Source organism: Gossypium hirsutum, chromosome A11 (genome assembly GCF_007990345.1).
Source record: "Gossypium hirsutum isolate 1008001.06 chromosome A11, Gossypium_hirsutum_v2.1, whole genome shotgun sequence".
Lineage (NCBI taxonomy): Eukaryota > Viridiplantae > Streptophyta > Magnoliopsida > Malvales > Malvaceae > Gossypium > Gossypium hirsutum.
In genome coordinates this window covers 116,880,343-116,901,121 of record NC_053434.1, presented here as the reverse complement: position 1 = coordinate 116,901,121, position 20,779 = coordinate 116,880,343, and the positions used below count along the sequence as shown (strand labels likewise).

The following is a 20,779-nucleotide window of genomic DNA, read 5'->3' as shown; positions in this document are numbered from 1 at the left end:
TAATAAATCTAATTTGAATTGACATTTAATATTTAAATTGATTACCAAATTGATGAAAAGACATAATTAATATAATATTAATATTTTTATCTCAACTCTCTCGTACACTTATTTAGTATTGATTCAAAGCATGTTACCTCTGATATCGTATAAAAAAGACTTTTAAAAAAGAATATTTAAAAAATTAAGGATTATTTGTAATTAATAAAATGGAGGACTTTTCTCATATAAAACTATTTCAACTTGATAATGTTTTCAACTTAGACATGTGTGTAACTATATTTAAAAAAAAAAAAAGGAAAAAAGTCACATTGGCTTCTTTTTCCAAAGGAGAAGACTTTAGGAGAAGAAAATAATTAAAAGGGAAGAAGACACTCAATTGCGACTACTGTGCTCACATTCACATTGCCTTCCATTTTCAAAGCGCTACGTTTCATTATGAAAATACCTAAAAATAAGACACCGTCAAATTTAATTTTACTTAAAATATGTTTACATTGTAAATGCATCAATATTATTGTTAATATAAAAGTCGTAGATTTGAATATATTAAAGTGCATTATCTTTTTATTTATAAATTGAAAAAAATTATATCTAGTTTTAGTATTGTATTTAAAAGAGCAAATATGATCAAAACTTATAATAAAATTGTTCAAAAAAATAATTTTTAAAAAAAATAAATTAAATCTTATTAAGTTACATAATTTATTATAGTTTTTGTACTATTTTTATATTTACAGAAATATACAAAATATTAAAGTAAACTATTTAATTAGTCATCCAATTTTTAAGACGTTTTTATTTTTATTTTCATCACCTAAGATGAAATTTTTACGATTTAGTTATCTGATCTTAGGGTATTTTCATTTTAATTACTCAAACATTAGACATCCAACAACATCCAACAATAGCTGACTATACACGCCATATTATATTTACTTTTTCATCTTGATCACCCAACTTTTAAATATTTTCATTTTAATTATAAAAAAATATTTTTTTTAAATATTGATCAAGGTAAAAAATTACACTAGATTAAAGTAAAAAAGCAATAAAAAAATAATAATATATTAAAAAATTTGTCAATATATACTTATTTACTCCGACTGAAAGTTTTACTTTTTTTTATATTAAAATTTTAAATTTTAAAACATCAAAATTAATTAAATAAATTATTAAAAAAATTATCCCTAAATAATATAACTAAATTGATATTATGATATTGAAATTAATTAATTAATTTAATCTCTTAAAATTTAGAATTTTATTTTATGTTTTCAAATTAAAATTAACTCAAATGTGATTTTTTTCTATAAAAAAAAAATTAAATATTTCCATAGACAATGCATAGCCGTACCCAATATTCGAGAGTCGGAGTAACATGGCAAGAAATAACACAAAAAAGAGCCCAAGAGAAGTGCTTGCCCTATTCAATCTTTCAAAAGAAAACAAACATTTTCAATATTCCTTTACTTTGCATCTTTTGATGTGATCAACAAAGCATTGAAACCAAAAATGGAGTAAAACAATTATCAGTAGGAATTTCCATGAACTAGTAGGGTTCATAATTAGCAGTTCTATCAAGACTATTTTTCGGGTTGTTCCCATATTTTACAAACAAGCCATAGTCACTAGCTAAAGAAAATTCCGACAACGAATCACTAACCTGTTCCAGGTTCTCATGAAACCTAAACTCGGGTTGCATAGATGAGTACGAATCGTAAACATAACCTGTCTCCTCTAACGCAAATCGAGTATAGGGTCTACTAGTAGAAAACATTCTACAAGAAACCGTGTTGTACGAGGAGGATTCCGGTGTTGATAAGTTATTGAAGATTGAGAACGTATCTCCATTGCTTGCATCGGCATAATCTACGGTACTGAATGAGTCTCTAGCACTCTCCGTTGTGAAAGATGCCTCGTCTGAGCTTGTGAAAAGGGACCAATCACTTGATGTAGCATCCGAGAACTCCATGTTAATAGGTTCAGCAATGTTACCATTTGTGCTCTGCCTAAGAATGTCATTACCATTGCGGTTGTAACAACTGGCAGCAGTTCTGGGACTGAAATCTGACTTGGGGCCAACAGAGCAGCTGCCAGATTTACTTTGTGCTGCTCGTGAAGGCTCCTCCGTTTTTGATACAAGGTGCCTAGTAGGAACTTGCTTCCGTATGCTCTTTTCAGTGAATTCTCTTTGAATACGAGGACATGACCTTTGGAAGAATTATATAATTTCAAGAGATAGAAAAGAGCATCAATACAGAAACCAAAAATAAGATTCAACACGACAAAGATATTATAGCAACAAAACTGACTCGAGTTTCAACATTTAAAGCCACAACATTACATATATGTTATCCACATAGAAGATTGGTGATAATTAAGATGCAAGAAATTGCTAAGAAATAACATTGTAAGGCAATATCGACAAAATCTAGCCGGCTACATGGCTAGAAAATCGAGAAAGGGAAAAGAGAATAAAAATAAAGGAGAAAACACGGAAAGGAAGATAGGTGTCTACCTCATGTAAAATAAGATGTATGCGCCCTCAGACATCACCTGGCTCATTGAGACTGGACGTACCTGTAAATGAAAAAGGGAATCAAAACCGTATTTCAATATGGTTGCAATGAAAAAGAATCCAGACAAAACAGTTAGAACTTGCATATTTAAAAAATATGCAAACAATTGTGTTAACTCATGAAATATACAACATGCTGACAAATGTTCAGGGAATAACAGAACGAAAGCTATAGTTCGAATAAACAATCACTGGTTATCTTTTATACCTCTGTATCATCTATCCTGAACCAGTTGCCTCGCAAATCTTTTACATATGACACATAATGTCCGGAAAAAGATGCATTCAGGGTATCCAAATGCACCACGACAGCATAAAGCATGTAAAGTGGGGGGATGTCACCTGTTCCTGTCATAAAAGGAACCATGTCGAGCATGTCGGGGAAAGTGATACACTTGTTTATTTTCCCATATTTTCCCTCCTGATTAAGCAACAGCCATATCAAAAAATAATCATTAAATAACGAACAAACCAAAAAGCAGTTCTAGCAAATACTTCAAGACAACAGTTACGGAGACAGTAATGCGGGACTTGGAAGGTCATATTCCCATAACCATACGGATATTTCAAGAAAAATGAAAAGTCGGAGCAACATAGCGAGTACTGGGATATGCTATAGCACTTATAACATGACATTAATAGAGGAGTTGGTATGGTGTAGAGCGGAATAATACCTGAAACCGCTTTAAGACAATTGTCAGTATATTAGGAGCCTCATCTATGCACAACTGCTTACGAGCCCGAACATAACCGGCACACCTGCAGAGCCGATAAACCAGAAAAATTCAGATCTAGTCTAACAAAGGAATTTTCAATAACATAATAAAATAAGGTTTTCACACCTTCCACACCGGTACATGTTTTCGCCATCCAAATCTTCGGGTGTCGTAAACTGAGTTAGTGCATCTTCCAATGATTCAACCCAACCATATATCTCTAAAGTAAGATCCATAATGTTTTCATGTCTTTCCGACTCATGAAAACATCGTAGACATTTTACCTGATTACATGGAGATTGATCATACATATTGTGTGATATAAAAGGTTAACAAAGTAAAGTAACTATAAACACCTTTGATCGAAGACGCCCACCAAAAGTATGTTGTATATATGTCGTCTCTTGCAACCTCGGGTCAACCTTGTGTTCCCCACCTAATCTCTCCAAGCATATGGATTGCATTGAAGCAACCAGGAGTCTGAAACGGACAAGAAATGAACTTTCAGAGAGCCAAAGAAATGAAATTTTCTCATGATAAACAAGTAAAAACATGAAGCAAAACTCAAAAATCTCGACACATAATGAGGGGTTTGAGGGGATATTGGCTATTGAATCATGTAAACCTCAAGAACTCATGTGCATCTTCCTGGCTTCCATCACCCATCTGACAATTAATACTTCGGATGTGCGAAAGGATCCTACTAGAAGACAAGGGACCCCCACTCTCTCTTAACAACATCACATGTTGTTCAAGCTCACACATAAGACACCAATCTTTCCCATAACCTACAATGAATTAAAAAGTTATGCTATGCATGTGGTCAAACAGTGACATCATTCTCATGTACAAATAACAAACAAGTGAACATAAAAATTTTTAAAAAAAAAGTACAGGCTCTTGAATGTGATTGACGCAGCAAATAGATGCTGAGAGGCTTTGTGAAGGTTAAACACTGCAGAACAGCATTGGCATAACAACTGCAAAATAAAAACAACAATCAATCCATAAAACATTAGCTCCTATTATTTTATGTACTTACAAACAAGTCATCCATTTAAGGAAACTCCAAAACACGCATCCTCGGATTACAAGTAGAACTACTGAATCGCGAAGTTTAGATAATGAACTAGATATACTTTTTAATTAACATTCAAGAACAAGTATAGCATGCTTAAACTATAAGTCAATCATCATTATTTCTTTCTTTTTGTTAATAGGAACATATATATCCTACACGTAATGTTACTCGGACTCAGGTGAGTGTGTTATATGAGGGATGTGTCCAACATGAGTATCTTTTTTTACATGTAATTGATGGTCCTACAAAACATGTATTTGAAGTCTCCAAAATCATGTCCATATATGTGCCAAGCATGGATGCTTTCAAGAAAAATGAAGACCATACTCCAAGTAATATCGCAAATATGGTAGAAAATAGGACCATAAAGCAATAACATTGATACCTGTTCCCTATATTTAGAAGTCCCCTCGGTGATAAGTCAAAGGCTTCACACTGGAAAAATTTTACAAATTCTTCATAAGGAAACAGCATCTGAGACAGCACAATAACGGATCATAGTCAGAGTTTTCCTTTCACAATTCAAGAGCCAAATGAAACTAAAAGGGATGCAATAGATATTGATCATATATAAACATAAACAAAGCATGAAACTGACCTTTATTTTCTTCCGTCTCTCGCCACAAAGCGCAGAAAAACTGCTCCTGGCAGGCTTTGTTGACTTCTTTAAACCCATCATCTCCATAATTCCGCTGCTAGCTGCCCCATTGGTTCCTTGTGCTGGAATGGCACCCGTCATTCCCGAAACTTCTGCATGAAAATCGTAAAACTATGAAAAATTACATTAAAAAAGGCTTAAATATCAAGAAAGAAGTGCCAAAATATTACTTAATTCATTTGGAATTTGTCCCTTCCTCCCCATTTCCGGACATAATTGTTCTCCGGGCACTTTCGCTGCTAATTTAGGTGATTTAGAGATTTTGGGTCCTAAGGAATGCACCGAACTTCTAGCTTTTGTGCATTCCTTCACGGCTGTCATCCCAGAACAGTCTAATTCTACTGATTCACCACTATAACCATTTTCCCGATTGACTAAATTCTCTGAACTCTGGAATAAGGCATTTTCAGCTTCACATGCACTCAGACCATCTTTTGCAGAATATGGTGGGCAGAAAAATTTATAGTTGCTTTTTGGTTCAGACTTATTTCCGCATTGGCTTCGATGTTTATGATTCTCATGCATGACCGTACTTGCATTTTGTCTCCGAGGATGCATAGTTGAGCCATTGGCATTTTGTGGCCTTAACATACCCTCTTGTGATTCAACAAATCCACTAGTTCTCAACTGCAGCAGTAGTTCAATGTTACTAAACTACATATTATTAAATAAAAGATAAAATGTTCTAGGTAAAAAGAATAATGAAAGAACCTTATGCCTTATAAAAGCCTCTTTCGAAGAAATATTATTAGATGCCGAACTACTAGCTCTAGTCCTTGAGGTTTCCTCACAAGAATCAAATATAGTTGCATCCTCTCTTTGCAACATGTCTTTGTTGGATTTACGAGGAATTCTCTTCTCTGTACTTCTCATATCAGCCAGATGGACTTGAGAGGAATCAACCATAGAACAATCCCTGTTAGCAAATACAACAGTGGTTAATGGACAAATATTTGTATGATCTAAAGGTGATGTTTTGATGATAGCCTGCTTATTAATGTACCCAAAGAACTGTGAATTCACGTTGTCACCGAGTAGTGCAGATTCTCCAAACGAGGCAACACTGGGAGATGAACTTGAGCTTGTACTCTCTAACTGCAGGCACTCTTGCTTATGTACTTGCCTCCAATGAATAATCTGGCACCTCCCAGAACTGCATAAAATCGTCCCTTTAAAATTGAGAAATATCGTGATGAAAGGGATGTAATAAAGGTCAAGGTTCTATACATGGAAAAAGTGAGAGATCAACTTGATGAGAACTTGCGGAAAATCCAGCAATCTATTATGACATACAGTTGGGCAGCAAAGAGCAAAAGATTTCAACAGATGGTTGTTCCTAACATATATTATTACATGTTTATTTTATTAAGACTTCAATGTCATCTTCTGGAACTCTTCCCTCCCTTCTTTTCCCCTTATCTACACTCGCCTCGTTTATGGAGCACTAATAATAGGCCCGGTTATTAATCCAAAATGACAAAAGAATGTTTAGGAAGAGCAGGAAACCAAGCAAGTCTCCGAAGAAAGCCAGAATAAAATGCCCATGGAAAGTAGAATGAATTGGGGAAGAAATTAAATCAACAAGAAATTTTCGCAAAGTTTCAACAATCAAGTGGTTTGTCAGTAGAGTGCTAGACTTTAGTTCCGATGATCAAGGTTCAACCCCTAACAACCTATTGCATCCAAAAAACTTTCAACAATCAAATCAATAATAAATAAATCAACCCATAATGCTTTGTTCAAAATAATCAACCCGTAACAAGAAGAACATTTTATCATCGATGAAATCTAGCCTAGTCGTGGATTTTCATTCCGAAATGCTGCTATTAGCATTAATTCCATATTTTAAAAACATTCAACATCAACAATAATACATTGCAGCAGCTAAGGGATAGGATATACCAATATTTGACAGCCTTGCATCTCGAGCAGCGAGTTGTCGCAGGACCAAAGCACCAGGCACAAGCATGTAATCCATTCTTTGAAGAAGGAACAAGCGGAATAACACTGGCAGCAGCCATTGTTTCAGCTCTAAGAGCTTCTTCAGCGGCAAGCTGAGCAAGTAAACTTATCTGTTCTTGTTTCTTTGAAGCCTCACTCCATTTCCCGAGTAAGAAGTAAGCAACAAGAGGAAGCACCACCAAGACCAGAAACAACGCAGGTATATCAGCTTCCCTTGGCTCGAGCATGTCTCCACAAGCATTCTCATATCCAATACAGGCTTCACTATCCGGAAGATATCCTTAAAATGCTACATAAGTCCAGTGGAACAAACATCCGCACCAGCAACTTAAATTACAACACAAGAATCATGCTATGCCACTTCACCCTATCAAAACTTCAAGTCATTAGGTAATGCCATAAGATTGATGTACTAAATATTTCACCATCAATAAGGAGTTATAATCAATATTTTCACTAACGCATAAAGAGAGTAGCTTGACATTCTGGTTTGTCTATTCTGCAACAGTTTTGGCAAAAAAACGAAAGCAGATTGCTTCTTTCAAGACTTTAGGTAGAATATAAGAAAAAGTTCAGGTGTGAGTATCGAATATGTCTCCAGAACAAGTATGTTTTACTTTCTTTCTAAGTTTTTCTGTGTATTTAGAGGATCATACCCCCCCCCCAAAAAAATTCATGTCCAAATATGAGTATCACGTGGGTACCTGAGCTTAATATCAGCAAAGCAAATTCAGTACTAAGCTAGATATCCAGCAGCAACTAGTTCTCAAGATGAAAAAGTGGCATTTGACTTCCAATCTGCATCGAACATCTCCTGTCTGGTGTCTGCAGCACAATCAAAACTACGTATATGGTGGTGAAAGAGATTGGTCCTCAGAGGATGCTTCAAGTTGGGGTAAACCTGTGCTTACTTAGTATTTAAACCTACCAGAGCATAGAAAATAAAACTCAAGACAACCAAAAATCTAAATTGGGTTCAACTGTGAATACCGTGCATGACTCTACAACCATATGAAGATAAGTCACCCTCATTTCCATCCTTTTTATATTTTATTTCTCTGTCAATTTATAAATTTATATTATCTGTGCCCCGTGGCAATGCATTAAATCCGTTAAAAAAACTAAACACCTTAAATATGTCTACCTCTGAAATTTCCCAGAAAAGCCACAATCATTTTACCAGTACCTGATTAATTTTCCAGAACATTCATTGTAATAGAAGCAGTTCTAATTGATCAATGATATAAGTTGCAATGCATGCCTTTAGAAAGAGCAACAAACATAAACGAAACGGGGCAATACTGAGCAAAGAGAACCATCTTTACAATATCTTGTGATTCACAAGGGCCTTGGAATAATTGAAAGTTTCTTTTGAATACAACAAATGACCAATTAATAAGCTTTGCCATCGTTATTCAACCATCATTCCACTAATAAACACGTCTAACCAAAAGATCCCACTTCCCAAATACAGCAAACGTTTCAACTATAGTTACTCTAATCAGGCACACCAAGTTAAGCCATTGAAATATATAAATACATATACTCCTCCAAAGCACCAGCATTTTAGCTAGAGTTACATGAATCTAGCACACAAGATAAAATACAGTTTGCCCCATTTTGAAATACTTATTAATATATCTAAGCATGCCCAAAAAAAAACACCCACTAAATCAAGCATTTAAAAAATAAATAAATCTCCAGCCAAAAAGGAAAAAAAAAACCAACTTTTCATCAACAAAATGGCAAACTCAAATGAAATCAAGCATTTTTACAATCTCAGATTCAAAAACCCAGGAAAAAAAAGAAGCTAATGAACAAAACAAAGTACAACTTAAAATGAATCATAGCAAAGTTGAGCAAAGCTTGAATCTTTCATACCTGTTGTGTCTCGTGCAAGTTGAAGAAAGAAAAAACCCAGCAAACAATGATTTTCTTTCTTGTTCTGAGCTTCTTTTTTCCTAATTTACTTCAAAAAAATAAAAGAAAATAAAATTCTTTGAGTCTTCAAATGGTAAAGACAACAGCTTTTGTCTCTTTCTCTCTTATCCTCTTACCGCTTTTTTAGATTTTGTCAAAAAAAAATTTATAGTCTGCTCTACTCAGACCCAAAGAAAATTACTTTTAACTCTGCAAGAAACGTGGCAGATGTCCATTTGTTAAACAGGTGGGGACCACCTTTGTTATCGTGTGTGGGGATTAGGGATCTGGTGATGAAATCACAATGATTCATTTTCAGCCGTTGGATTTGCGGAATAAGGAATTTTAGAGATGGGGTTTTCTTTTTTAAAATAAATGGAATGGAATAATTGTGTTTTTGTTCAAACATTTTGACTACAGGTCAACCACGTGGGGATTTTGTGAGTAGTGGAGTCGTTGGGCCGGCCCATCAATCTCTATTTCAATTTTATTTAAATTTTTTAATTTTCAAACCAAATCCCTAAAAAGAAAAATTCTTAAACTCATATTAGATCTGTTCCATTTTTATATTATCTTAATATTTACAATATTAAATAAAAACACGTATTATAAAATTTTATAAAATTAAATATACCTAACTATAATAATTAAAATTTCATAAATTTTAATTAAAATGTACAAAATTAATTATAAATTTTTAAAAAATATTTTAATAAATTTTATAATCTGACCAATACCCAAATCCCGAACACAAATTTCAAAAAAATTAGAACAATGTAAGATCATAACGAATCGAAATCTATTGAATTCAAATTACATTACCATCTTTAATCCATATGTATTATTCAAAAATAATAAAAAGTAGAAAGTATCAATATTCATTTCTTGTATAATTAAAATTTAGGCATAATAAATCATTATGTTTTGTCTATTTTATAGAGCCGATAAAAATAATAATTTACGAACCCCCCTTATCACATTATCCATAGTCCCTATCAATTAAAAATAAACATATCATCTGTGATCTATCCTTACCATTTGTAACATAAAATATGAAAAAAAGATGATGTATTTATTTTTATTTGATAAGGATCATGGATAATATAACAAAAAGAGCTCATAAAATAATTTTTCCAGGGAACAGTAACATAAGTGTCCATATCTAAATATTACTACATAACATGAAAGGAATAATATATGTGTGTGTATATATATATATCAGTGTGTGAGATATATAACATGTTATTCTAGAATTTCTGGTTGAAAGAATTAGAATATGTGAATATTAATTATTATTTATGATTTAAACTCAGAAATTCAAATGCAATTTTCTCTTTTTATCTCCATTTAGAGCCTCTTTGTACCTATATATATATATCATTATCTTCATTTAGAGCTTCTTTGTACCTATATATATATAGGTAAAGTGCCGAACATAAATATAATCAATTATTTTGAAGTTTTTCTATCATTGGAGGTCAAAAATCTCGATGCCCGAGTTCTTGACTTCTTAAAAATGAATAGGGTATCCCCACCTAGAAAAGAAAACAATCATGTGGTGCTAAATCTTTTCTTTTTATATATAAAATAATTATTAATTTCAATAAAAGTGTTGCATGTGTTGAGATTTGAACTTTAAATTTACTAAAAACGGAAGCTTAATTACGAGTAGAGGTGATCATGGGCCGATCCGGGCCGAATTTGGGCTAAGCCCAGACAAAATTTTAGGCCCATCTACTAGGCTCAAAAAATTTGTCCAAGCCCAGCCCGAAATAAAATTGCTAAGCCTTAGCCTCACCTAGCCTGGCCCATATTTAATTTTTTTGGCTTATTTCATTAAATAAAAAAATTTAAAATTATAATAAATCAAATATATTTAAAAACATAAAAATAAATATTAAAACAAATAAAAATGATACTAAAACAATTCTTAAAACAATACAGAAATTAAAAATATAATAAAAAATGATTATATTAAAAATTTAAAATGATTAAAAATAAAATAAAAAATATACAAATATATAATTCGGGCCGGGCCCAGGCCAAAAAACTCTTACCTGAGGCCCGGCCTATTTTCTAAATAGGCCTCATTTTTTTGCCCAAGCCCATTTTTTGGCCCTATATTTTTACCCAAATCCTCCCATTTTTCAGACGGGCCTTTAGGCCGGGCCAGGCCGCCCGGCCCATGATCAGCTCTAAGTTACGAGCTCGGTTACACTAAATATTTGGTTCATTGATTAGTAGAGATCATGCTTATTACCATCAATATATATGGAAATTAGCTAGCAGCAAAACTCAAAGATGTCATTGTCGAAACAAAGGATAGAATAAGGTAAAAATTTCTCAGAGGTCAAGCTTCAATCCGAAGCACTGTTACGGTATCTTCGATCAAAGGCAAAAAGAAAAAGGAAAAAAACTAAACGCAACGGTTGCGACACAAAAGATGGAAACAACAAAACGAAGGAAAGTTCTTTACCATCCCTTCAACAAAGTTTCTCTCTCTCCATTGGGAAGTCACCCAATTCCATCCATGGATCTTAGAAGGCTCAACCAATCAGTTAACACGATGTTGGTCAGGTAACTCGTGGCCTCACTGGTGTCTTTGAAGGACTTACCCTGAAAATTAAGAACGAAACATGGTGTTAGCTTAATAGATGACAAATTTTACAAGCATGGAATTTAGAGCGAAAGTTCGGGGAACACACCTGATTGGCTGGATTCCTAGTACCATCCCACTACAATTCAGTGCAACAATGGCGCTTTCCGCCTGTTGAGGAAATGGAAATTATCAGTCTGAGTTAAGGCAAAAAAACACCGCATAGGGAAGCTATGAATTCGGAAACTAGTAAAGCATTAGCGAAAGAAATCCAAGGTAAACAAACAATTTGATCATGCAACCTGATCCAGAAACATCTATGAAACTAATCTGCGATACTTTAATGAACCAAGAAAACATCATTCAACTTACATGTTTTATATATATAGGATGCATGGCATCATGTCAACAATTTCTAGGATTTAGAAAATGACAAAGGAACATAAAATTAAAAGAGGTTAAAGGAAAGCATTAATTGAAAAAAACCCATTGTCGAATGTCTCACAATTACATACATATGAAGTGGGATGGAGATTAAACATGGAAAGCTAAAGACTACACGCTCAAATTGGGGTCTAAACAATTAAACCTTTGAGGTACAGAGTGAAAAGGACCAAATCTTTCAGAGTGGTCGATTGAGGACTTTGTGCCGAGCTCTAAGTTATTAAATTCAGCAATTTGCATCCGCTAGAAAACTTCATATCCTAACCGTATCCATTTCCCATCCTCTAAAATTGAGTCGTACATGTCTTTTAAGAAAAGGTTGCATCAAGATTCAAAAAGGATATAAAAAAGCTAATATTCCCTATACGTGTAAATGGTTTCTATAGTACTATTTATGAGATATAGCACTCTCTAATGGTAATGTGGATACAATTTCATAGGCAAAGCACAGTAATCTCACGCACAACGCTAACTAAGTTTCACAGGCATGCATGGGTATTCTTTAGGGGATAAATTTGCAATAATAGTCTGCAAAGAGACTCAGATGATATAAATAATTTTTAGCAGCAAGAAAAATATATACACACACTAATTAGAAGCCGAGCCATAAACATATTTTTCAGAGAATCATAAACATAATCTGAAAATATATTTTGAGCCAAAATTTTCCAACATCAATCTAGTAAACACGAACTTACCATGGCAAATTCAACAAAAGCAATGCGGGTCGAATGCACATTATCCCCTAAAAGCCTCAAGCGAGTGACCTAAGAATTAAAAGAAAATCGTGTCAACCTTCTTTCTAGAAACAGCTAGAGAGAGTGAGAGAATGCATGATACTGATACTGTACTAACCTCACCACAAGCAGATTCAAAGAAATTCTTCACTTCAGCTTGAGAAACCTTCCGTCAAAGAGAAAATTCTCGTGAGGACTAAATCAACTAAGTTACATTAAATAATTTACATGCTGCTGGAAGAGGCTAAAACCAGTTACTGCTGTGACAAAAGATAAGAACTTGGACTCCGATGTGATCATCGGACACAGTACATGTCCCATACAGGTATGTTCATTTATTCCAAGTTCTTTTTCCATTTATTTGAAGGGCCCCTAGAGGGCCATATCCATACCCATGTCTGGATATGGGTTAAACACAGGTGTCAAACATGGGTGCCTCGAAAAAGTAAAGAGTCGGAGCAACATGGGATAAAAGTCAAGAACTCGACTATGAGCAATTAAGGGGGTTACCTTCTTGTCAATATTTGTACAATAAACCGTTCTGGTACACATTTCCCTTTCATCTTCGGACTGCAATTGTAGTTATCATGATTCTCGAGCGTGAGACTAGAAAGAAAAATATAAAGAGAAACTCCAAGAGGTATTCAGTAATGTGGAAATGGAATAGGGGAAAACCGAAACAGCAGCCAGAAAGTTATTCATACATACCCGAGGGAGAAATGTAGGGTTCACAGGAAGGATAGCAGTTTTAGAAGGCAAGACCCTAACTGGATAAAACCCAAGCATTGTCCCACCAAGGTTCAAAGCAGTTCTTGCACCTTCTGTGAAAAGGCAGTTCATATAAAATGTAATATGTTAATAAATGTATGTATTTATAAAAGAAAATTTTATATTCAATCCGTATCAGCTGCTTACCTTCATCTGCAAATTCCACAAATGCAAAGCGAAGAACTGAATGTGGATCACCACAAACTCGGCAATCAACAACCTTTAATAAAAATTCCCAAAACACTTCAGAAATGTCATAAATACGGTAATCTTTCACATAAACTATCAAGTAAGAAGCAATCCTATCACGTAGTATCAACCAAAGCCCCAGCATCCATTTTTGGGGCATCTGAATGAAGAACGAAACTAAAAAAAGAAAACTTTGCGTCGTTTTGTAGGTATTAGGCATACACAGAGCTCTAAGATGGAAATGATAAAGCTTAAACATTATTCTAATCTATAAGAGAAGGCATTAAGTTGTACAAAATGCAGCATTAGACAGGAACGAGCGAAATTACAACAAAAGCTTTAAAGCCAGAGATTTTTAACTTACTTGTCCACAGTTACTAAATAAGCCAGCAAGTTGTTCTTCAGTGATCTAGAACAAGACAATGAATTTCGCAAGTGACTTCTCGAAATCATAATGATACGATAAAAAATCACTAAATGAGGCCATTGTTAAAACTTACAGTCTGATCAATATCCGAAACATATACAGTTCGCTTAATGCTATCATCTCTTTGAGCTCGAAAAGCTTTCCCATTAAGCTTTCTTCTACCCTGGTTGTAGTTATTTCTTCTCTGAAAAAAACAAACCATTTATCAAATATAACCGACGAAAAGAAAAATGAACAAATATGAGACCGTTACGTGTCGATATTCGGCATAACCTTATTCCATATATGACAAGTAGATCAAGAAAATCTAACTCCAATTGAATCCAGGTTCCAACAAGTCGATCAAATTAATAATTAGACAATAATTAGGCAAACTGAAAACCTTAAAATCACAATGCCAGTAAAACACGACAATTTTGTCAAATCCAAAGGAGAAACAATCAAACTAGTTTAAACTGCAGAAGTGAGTTATCAAAGATACAAGAATCATATGATATCCTAAAACAAATCCTATGATATCCACTAATAACCCCAAAACACTAAAAAAAAGAACATTTTCCCACAAGACAAAAATAACCTCAAAAAATTTATATGTAAGAACATGTGTATATATAACTAAAAACTATCAAACACTCATCAGTCAAAACCCAAGAAAAAATGAAAAAGGTAAATGATGAGTGAAAAGAAAATACCCTTCTATTGAGGAAATTCTCATTGCCTTGCTTATTAACAGGAGCCTGATTAAAATCACCAGTTTTGGTGGGATTATGATGATAAGATGATGGGAAAAATTCTTTGGCTAAAGGATTCAACTTTGTGAACATATCAACAAGCTTTTGCACATTGAATTCCTTTGATTCTGATTTGGATGTTTCAACAACCAAATTGTTGTTTCCATTAGCTACTGCTGCCTCGCCTGAATTATCAGCCACTGCAGCCATAGAATCAAAACCCCTAACCCCCCAGAGAATAATAAAAGCAAAAAATGCCCAAATGATCAAATGAAAATGGGAATTTGCTTTTGTGAATTTATTCTCTTGTATTTAGAAAGAGCAAGAAAGTTAATAGCTTTACAGATAAAATTAAAAAACAAAAACTTTTTTTATGCCTAATAATAGATACCCATTTGAACTAACAGATAAAAAAATTTGTCTAGAATGGAAATATAGTGAAAATGCAGATTGGGTTTCCTTATTTGAAATTAAATAAATAAATAATTATCACAAGATCATTTAACAAAGGATAAGAATTAGGGTTTTGGAGGAACTGAAAGTCTGAAATGAATGATCAAAGAAAGAGAAATACTAGAGAGCAAAATGGAGGCAGGAACGACAATTTTTCTTTTGTTTTGTATTATTTAATAAATAATAATTTGGTAGAGACAATTTAAAGGAGTAAGACTAAAGTGATGTCCAATTGTCAATTTCATCCTTTTATTTTACAAAATATAATAAATTACTCCTTTTACCTTAATTTATCAATATTTATTCTTAGTATTTTATAAAAACTAAAATCAATAATATAAGTATAAATTTAGTAAAAATTAGCAATGCAACAAACCAGTAGTTCAAATTTATGTTTTTTAAATGAATATATTAACTTCTTTTTCCATAAAGCACAAACATCAAATTTTAAATAAATTAAATATAAAAGGACTAATAAATTAATTTTGTTAAAATAGAGGGATTAAATTTATAATTATAAGCTAAAGTGAAAAGTGATAAAAATAGGAAAGCTATGGAAAGCTAAAGACGTAAACGTGACTTTAGGCTTTTTGTTTTTATTTTATTTTATTTTTATTATTTAAAATGTATTATTTGGATATATATTATCATAATTTATAACTGCCTATTTTTAGAATTTGTTAGGATTACATTTATTTTCTCTTTCTAATTTTTAAATTTTCTTTTTTTGTTAAAATTGAAATAAAAAAATTTAAATGTTTTCCATAATCAATGAAATAAAATAAATTTATATTTCAACAATTCAAAGTACAATTAAATAAAAAATTATAATTAATAATAATAAATTATAATTAATAATAATACTTTTATTAATATTTAATTATAAAAATATATTAAATTCTTACAATCCAATCATCAACAGATTAGAGGAATAAGATAATGAAAAATACTTGGTGACATTGAGAAGTGAGAATCATTTGTCTTGTTCCTTAAGGTTTGCTTTTCATTCACCATTATTTTTTATATTAATTAATATCGATAATTTATTTTTGGTAAATTACGTCATTCAATTATTAGTAAATTTTTAGTAGGATTATTTGACTTTAATTTTTTTCAAAATATTAGTTGGAATCATAAATTTTGTTTATAATTATTGATAGCCTCTCTATTACTCATAAATAAAAGGATAATATGTTTCGACGTATTTAAACTTACGTATTTATTGTTTGCAACAATATACATGCCAGTTAAATTTTATTAAAACTTTTTTAGATAATTTTCGTTAAATCAATAATAAATTGGTGACATGATTGTTAAATATTACTTGGAATTTTAAAAATAAAATAAAACTACACATAATTTCCATGTAATTTAGAAAAAAAATAAATTCCAAAATCATTAAAATACAAAATTCACCGATTTTGTCCTTCAAAAACCTTAAAAAACAAAGCTCAAACTTCATCTTCTTTGCCATGAACACATCAGTTTCACCTTCTTCGCCATTGATGGCGACCTTAGAAGAAAATGGAAACGTCCCTTTATTTCAGACAAAAATGAAAACCCAAAAAAATTCCAATAACTTCCATGTCAGTGAAGAAATCCAAAAATCAGGTAAAGGGCCCTTTATTTTTTAGGCTTCTTTGCCATGAACACATCAGTTTCACCTTCTTCGCCATTGATGGCGACCTTAGAAGAAAATGGAAACGTCCCTTTATTTCAGACAAAAATGAAAACCCAAAAAAATTCCAATAACTTCCATGTCAGTGAAGACAAAAACGGGGAGTTTTGTAAATTAATGATAGGGCCCTTTATTTTTTAGGCTCTTAAAAGACAAAAACGGGGAGTTTTGTAAATTAATGATTTTGGAATTTATTTTTTGTCTAAATTACATCGGAATTATGTGTTATTCTATTTTAGTTTTAAAATTCCATGTCATGTATTTAACAGTCATGTCACCGTTCTGTTACTGATTTAATGGAAATGGACTAAAAAATATTTTGATGATTCGAATGATTATTGTAATTTTTAGTAGCTCAATTAAAATTTATTAATATAATTATCTTTATTTCTATTATATTTTTATGAATATTATTGTTTATTTGGATGTAAATTCATCAAATACATCAAAAATAATATCCCTGCAAATATATATATATATTAACTCAAAATATTTCCAGCCCCTTTTCTGGACATATGGCAACTTTTTTTTAGTTACTTTTTAATTTATTTTAAGTTTTTAGTTTTATTGTATATGGTATTTTATTTTATTTTTTAATAAGATAAGGTAAATTTAAATTTTAAAGATAATATTATTAAAATAGATAATTATGAATTTTGAACATAAACTATAAAAGAAACATAGGAGATAAAAAAAATGTAATAGACTTGTAGTAAAAAATTTAAAACATTTTGTATTCATATAATTATTAATAAATGCGATGCCTTTTTTAAATGTTTAACTATTGTATTTAAAGAGATTAATTTATTGAAATATCGCGAGCAAAACTAAAATCTATATCTAATATAATAAAGAAACAAAGTTGAAAAAATATTTTTAATTTTTAAAATAAATATTTAAAATTATTAATTCCCACGTTGCATACTAATTAAAATTAATTTTAATTCTTTTTAAATGTATATTTAAAATAGATGGGTTGCATTTTAATTTGAAGGTTTCATAATTTACTCTGAAAATAGTTATGATTTTTATAGAATGTATTTTATGAAAAATCAATTCCCGTATTGACAACTTAAATTTCACAATCTATATGTCTTCAAAAAAAATTACAATCGAACAATTATCTTTAATTTAATTTTTATAATTATACTAACATTAATACTGAAATAATTATTAACAAATAATTACCTTAAATCACAATTTTCTAGTATAATATGATTCTTTTGAGATGGTGAATATATAATATAATTAGATCATACATTATATTATAAAAACAATTAAAATAGAATAAAAAGTATGTGATTGAAGATATTATATAATTTAAAATATACAAATTTTATTTAATTATACAATATTTTAAATATTAATTATAAAAAATTTAACAAAACATAAATATATGTATCACCAACTTTTATATTATATGTGTACAAGCCCAATTTGCCCGGCCCATTTTATAACCCCTAAAGCCCAATCTAAAACCTAACCCTAGCCCAAACCAACAAACAAAAAAGAAAAGAAAAAAGAAAAACCCTAGCCACACTTGTCCTATCGCCCATACCGTTTGCCTCCACCAACTCCTCTGTCACCGCCGTTGACTCCTAGTCTGCAAACAAATCAAAGGAAAAGGAAAAGAATGGAGACAACAACACGCAAAAGCTGATAACAGAAGCAAAAAATATAATGTATTCGGCTATATATAGCCAGGCAAAAAATGTAACTTTTTTAGGCAGACAAAAGAAATAAAAAGGAGAAATCGAAGAATTTCAAAGAAAAAAGGTTGTTTCTTCATTCTTTTAATCGATTATTTTCATCTCACGAGTGGATTCAACACACACACACACACACGCACAATACATACACATATATTAAAAAAAGAAAGGATATCGTTACCTTCTCAAAGTTCGGAGAAGTTAGGAGCCGAATGGTTCCCGTGGCTCGATCCGATGACCAAAGGGTTTTTTTGCTTGTGTAGAACTCGAATCCAGAGTGAGAGGGACAATGGGAACCGATTTGGTGTCACTTTTGCACCTCTGGCCGCCGTGCACGACGAACGCCGGTGACGGACAGGCATCAATCCGGCAACCGGAAATCGCCCAGGCCAGAGGGACTTATCTCTCTCCCCTTTTTTTTTTTGCACTGATGGAATGAGAATCTTACAAAAAAAAGATTTGCTTTTATAGCTCCCTGGTACAGCGTCGTTTGGGGGCAAACATTCAATACCCAAAACAGCGTCGTTTCACGCCAAACTCGAAGACTCGACCTGCGAGCATCAGGATCCGCGTGTTTTTGCTAATTGGGATAATTGCTCACGCGGTCCTTCCGCATTTCTGTTATGTTTTAATCCAGTCTTTTTCTATTTCTTAATTCTATCTTGTAATTTTAACTTTTTTTTTCAATTTGGTCCTCTGACCATTTGAGGGATAGATGTTGGAACGGCATCGTTTTGGGTATAGGGCATAATTGCGAAATCGATCCCTCCATTTATTTCGTGTGTTTTATTTGGTCTTCTCCTTTTATTTTTATTTTAAATTGGCCCCGAACTTTCGTTCCACATTCAATTTACCCCCTTTTAGTTATTTTCTCTATTTTATGATTAAAATTACTTGATTATTATCATTATTATCATTACTATTATACTTTTATTATTTTCATCACCATTATTTATACTTTATTATTACTTATTATTTTATTATCATTATATCACTATTATCGTTATTACTATTTTTTTTATACTATTGCTGCTATTATTATTATTCCTGATTTTATTATTATTAATGTATTCTTTATTTTATTATTACTATTATTTCTATTATTATTATGGCTATTATTTTTATGATTATATTTTCTTTTTGAGTTTATCTACTTATTATTTTATTATTAATTAACTTAGCGTTATTTATTATTATTGTTATTTTTATCATTATTACTATTATCTTTTTAAATTACCGTTACTATTATTCTTTTGCTATTTAATATATTATTATCACCCTTTTATTATTACTATTACGTTAGTACTATTATTATATTTACGCCTATATTATTATTCATCTAGTTTTCATTTATCAATCTATATTTCTTGCTTACTTATATTTTTGTTACTATTATATTTTAAGATATGATATCTATATTTATACTTACATATTAATATTGTAACACCCCTTACCCGAGACCGTTTCCGGAGTCGAGCACGAGGTATTACTTAGCTTATCTTACCAATTCGGAGCATAAAAACTAGGTTTGAAAATTTATTTCATTATTCGCAGCAAATCTGTCTAATCGCGCAGCAGTTACTAAATTAATTATAACTTGAGCTACAGAACTCGAAATTTAATCCCGTAAATTTTCCCTGAAACTAGACTCATATATCTACTCACCATAAAATTTTTAGAATTTTTGGTTCAGCAAACTAGTACAGTTTATTAGTTAAAGTCTCCCCTGTGTCACCACCAGACTGCCCTGACCTCTAGTCACTAAAAATAAGTTTTCTCACTACAGGATTTTCATATGAAGTTCTTACTTGTTTCTATAGAAAATAGACTCATTAAGAAATCTAAGCATGTAAATTTTAACTCATAACCATTTTTGTACAATTTGTAATTATTTTCTAAACTCAGAACAGGGGACTCCAAAAACAGTTCTGACCCTATCTTACTAAAATTCACATATCTTAAAATATAAAATTTTTTTTCTACACCGTTATTTTTCCATGAAAATAGACTCAACAAGCTTTAATTCCATTTATCATTCACCCTCTAATTCATTTTATACTATCTTGGGTGATTTTTCAAATTCACGTCACTGTGCTGCCTGAATTCTGTTTCTTTGCAAAATTTTATCC

At 31.7% G+C, this 20,779-nt stretch overlaps 2 protein-coding genes and 1 long non-coding RNA gene across 8 annotated transcripts; all 3 read right to left on the bottom strand.

Annotated features, from left to right (window-relative positions):
* Positions 1–1,516: 1,516 nt before the first annotated feature.
* On the bottom strand, positions 1,517–9,052 carry LOC121209408 (ubiquitin carboxyl-terminal hydrolase 15). Of its 6 annotated transcripts, none has more exons than XM_041080028.1 (16): positions 8,880–9,052; positions 7,703–7,922; positions 6,939–7,365; positions 6,040–6,189; positions 5,748–5,952; positions 5,207–5,663; positions 4,977–5,128; positions 4,764–4,852; positions 4,192–4,277; positions 3,923–4,085; positions 3,654–3,777; positions 3,424–3,581; positions 3,256–3,340; positions 2,790–3,002; positions 2,522–2,583; positions 1,517–2,213 (listed from the first exon to the last, which is right to left on the bottom strand). In XM_041080028.1, the coding sequence occupies exons 3-16, from the start codon at positions 7,223–7,225 to the stop codon at positions 1,553–1,555; spliced, it is 2,892 nt and encodes a 963-aa protein (XP_040935962.1). In that variant the 5' UTR covers positions 7,226–7,365; positions 7,703–7,922; positions 8,880–9,052; the 3' UTR covers positions 1,517–1,552. The 6 variants fall into 6 exon arrangements, with proteins under 6 accessions (XP_040935962.1, XP_040935964.1, XP_040935967.1 ...); XM_041080030.1 differs by having other exon boundaries at positions 6,939–7,374; positions 8,880–9,051; XM_041080033.1 differs by having other exon boundaries at positions 4,977–5,125; positions 8,880–9,051.
* A 2,149-nt stretch (positions 9,053–11,201) lies between these two features.
* Positions 11,202–15,438, bottom strand: LOC121209410 (polyadenylate-binding protein-interacting protein 9). Its single transcript, XM_041080034.1, has 10 exons — positions 14,772–15,438; positions 14,153–14,263; positions 14,017–14,061; positions 13,611–13,683; positions 13,404–13,516; positions 13,206–13,265; positions 12,814–12,861; positions 12,657–12,725; positions 11,624–11,685; positions 11,202–11,534 (listed from the first exon to the last, which is right to left on the bottom strand). Exons 1-10 carry the CDS (start codon positions 15,018–15,020, stop codon positions 11,492–11,494), a joined length of 873 nt encoding a protein of 290 aa, XP_040935968.1. The 5' UTR covers positions 15,021–15,438; the 3' UTR covers positions 11,202–11,491.
* A 2,896-nt stretch (positions 15,439–18,334) lies between these two features.
* Positions 18,335–19,499, bottom strand: LOC121209407 (uncharacterized). The gene is made up of 2 exons (XR_005904540.1): positions 18,832–19,499; positions 18,335–18,544 (listed from the first exon to the last, which is right to left on the bottom strand). It is a non-coding gene; the product is annotated as an uncharacterized lncRNA (long non-coding RNA).
* Positions 19,500–20,779: the final 1,280 nt, after the last annotated feature.

Coding starts and splice junctions, on each gene's coding strand:
- LOC121209408 (XM_041080028.1), bottom strand. CDS start 7,225: ATGCTCGAGCCAAGGGAAGCTGATATACCTGCGTTGTTTCTGGTCTTG. Junction 4,853..4,976: donor AGAGACGGAAGAAAATAAAG/GTCAGTTTCATG, acceptor GTGCTGTCTCAG/ATGCTGTTTCCTTATGAAGA. Junction 3,582..3,653: donor GTGGGCGTCTTCGATCAAAG/GTGTTTATAGTT, acceptor CCATGTAATCAG/GTAAAATGTCTACGATGTTT.
- LOC121209410 (XM_041080034.1), bottom strand. CDS start 15,020: ATGGCTGCAGTGGCTGATAATTCAGGCGAGGCAGCAGTAGCTAATGGA. Junction 12,726..12,813: donor TTGAATCTGCTTGTGGTGAG/GTTAGTACAGTA, acceptor TTTAATTCTTAG/GTCACTCGCTTGAGGCTTTT. Junction 11,535..11,623: donor CTAGGAATCCAGCCAATCAG/GTGTGTTCCCCG, acceptor CTTAATTTTCAG/GGTAAGTCCTTCAAAGACAC.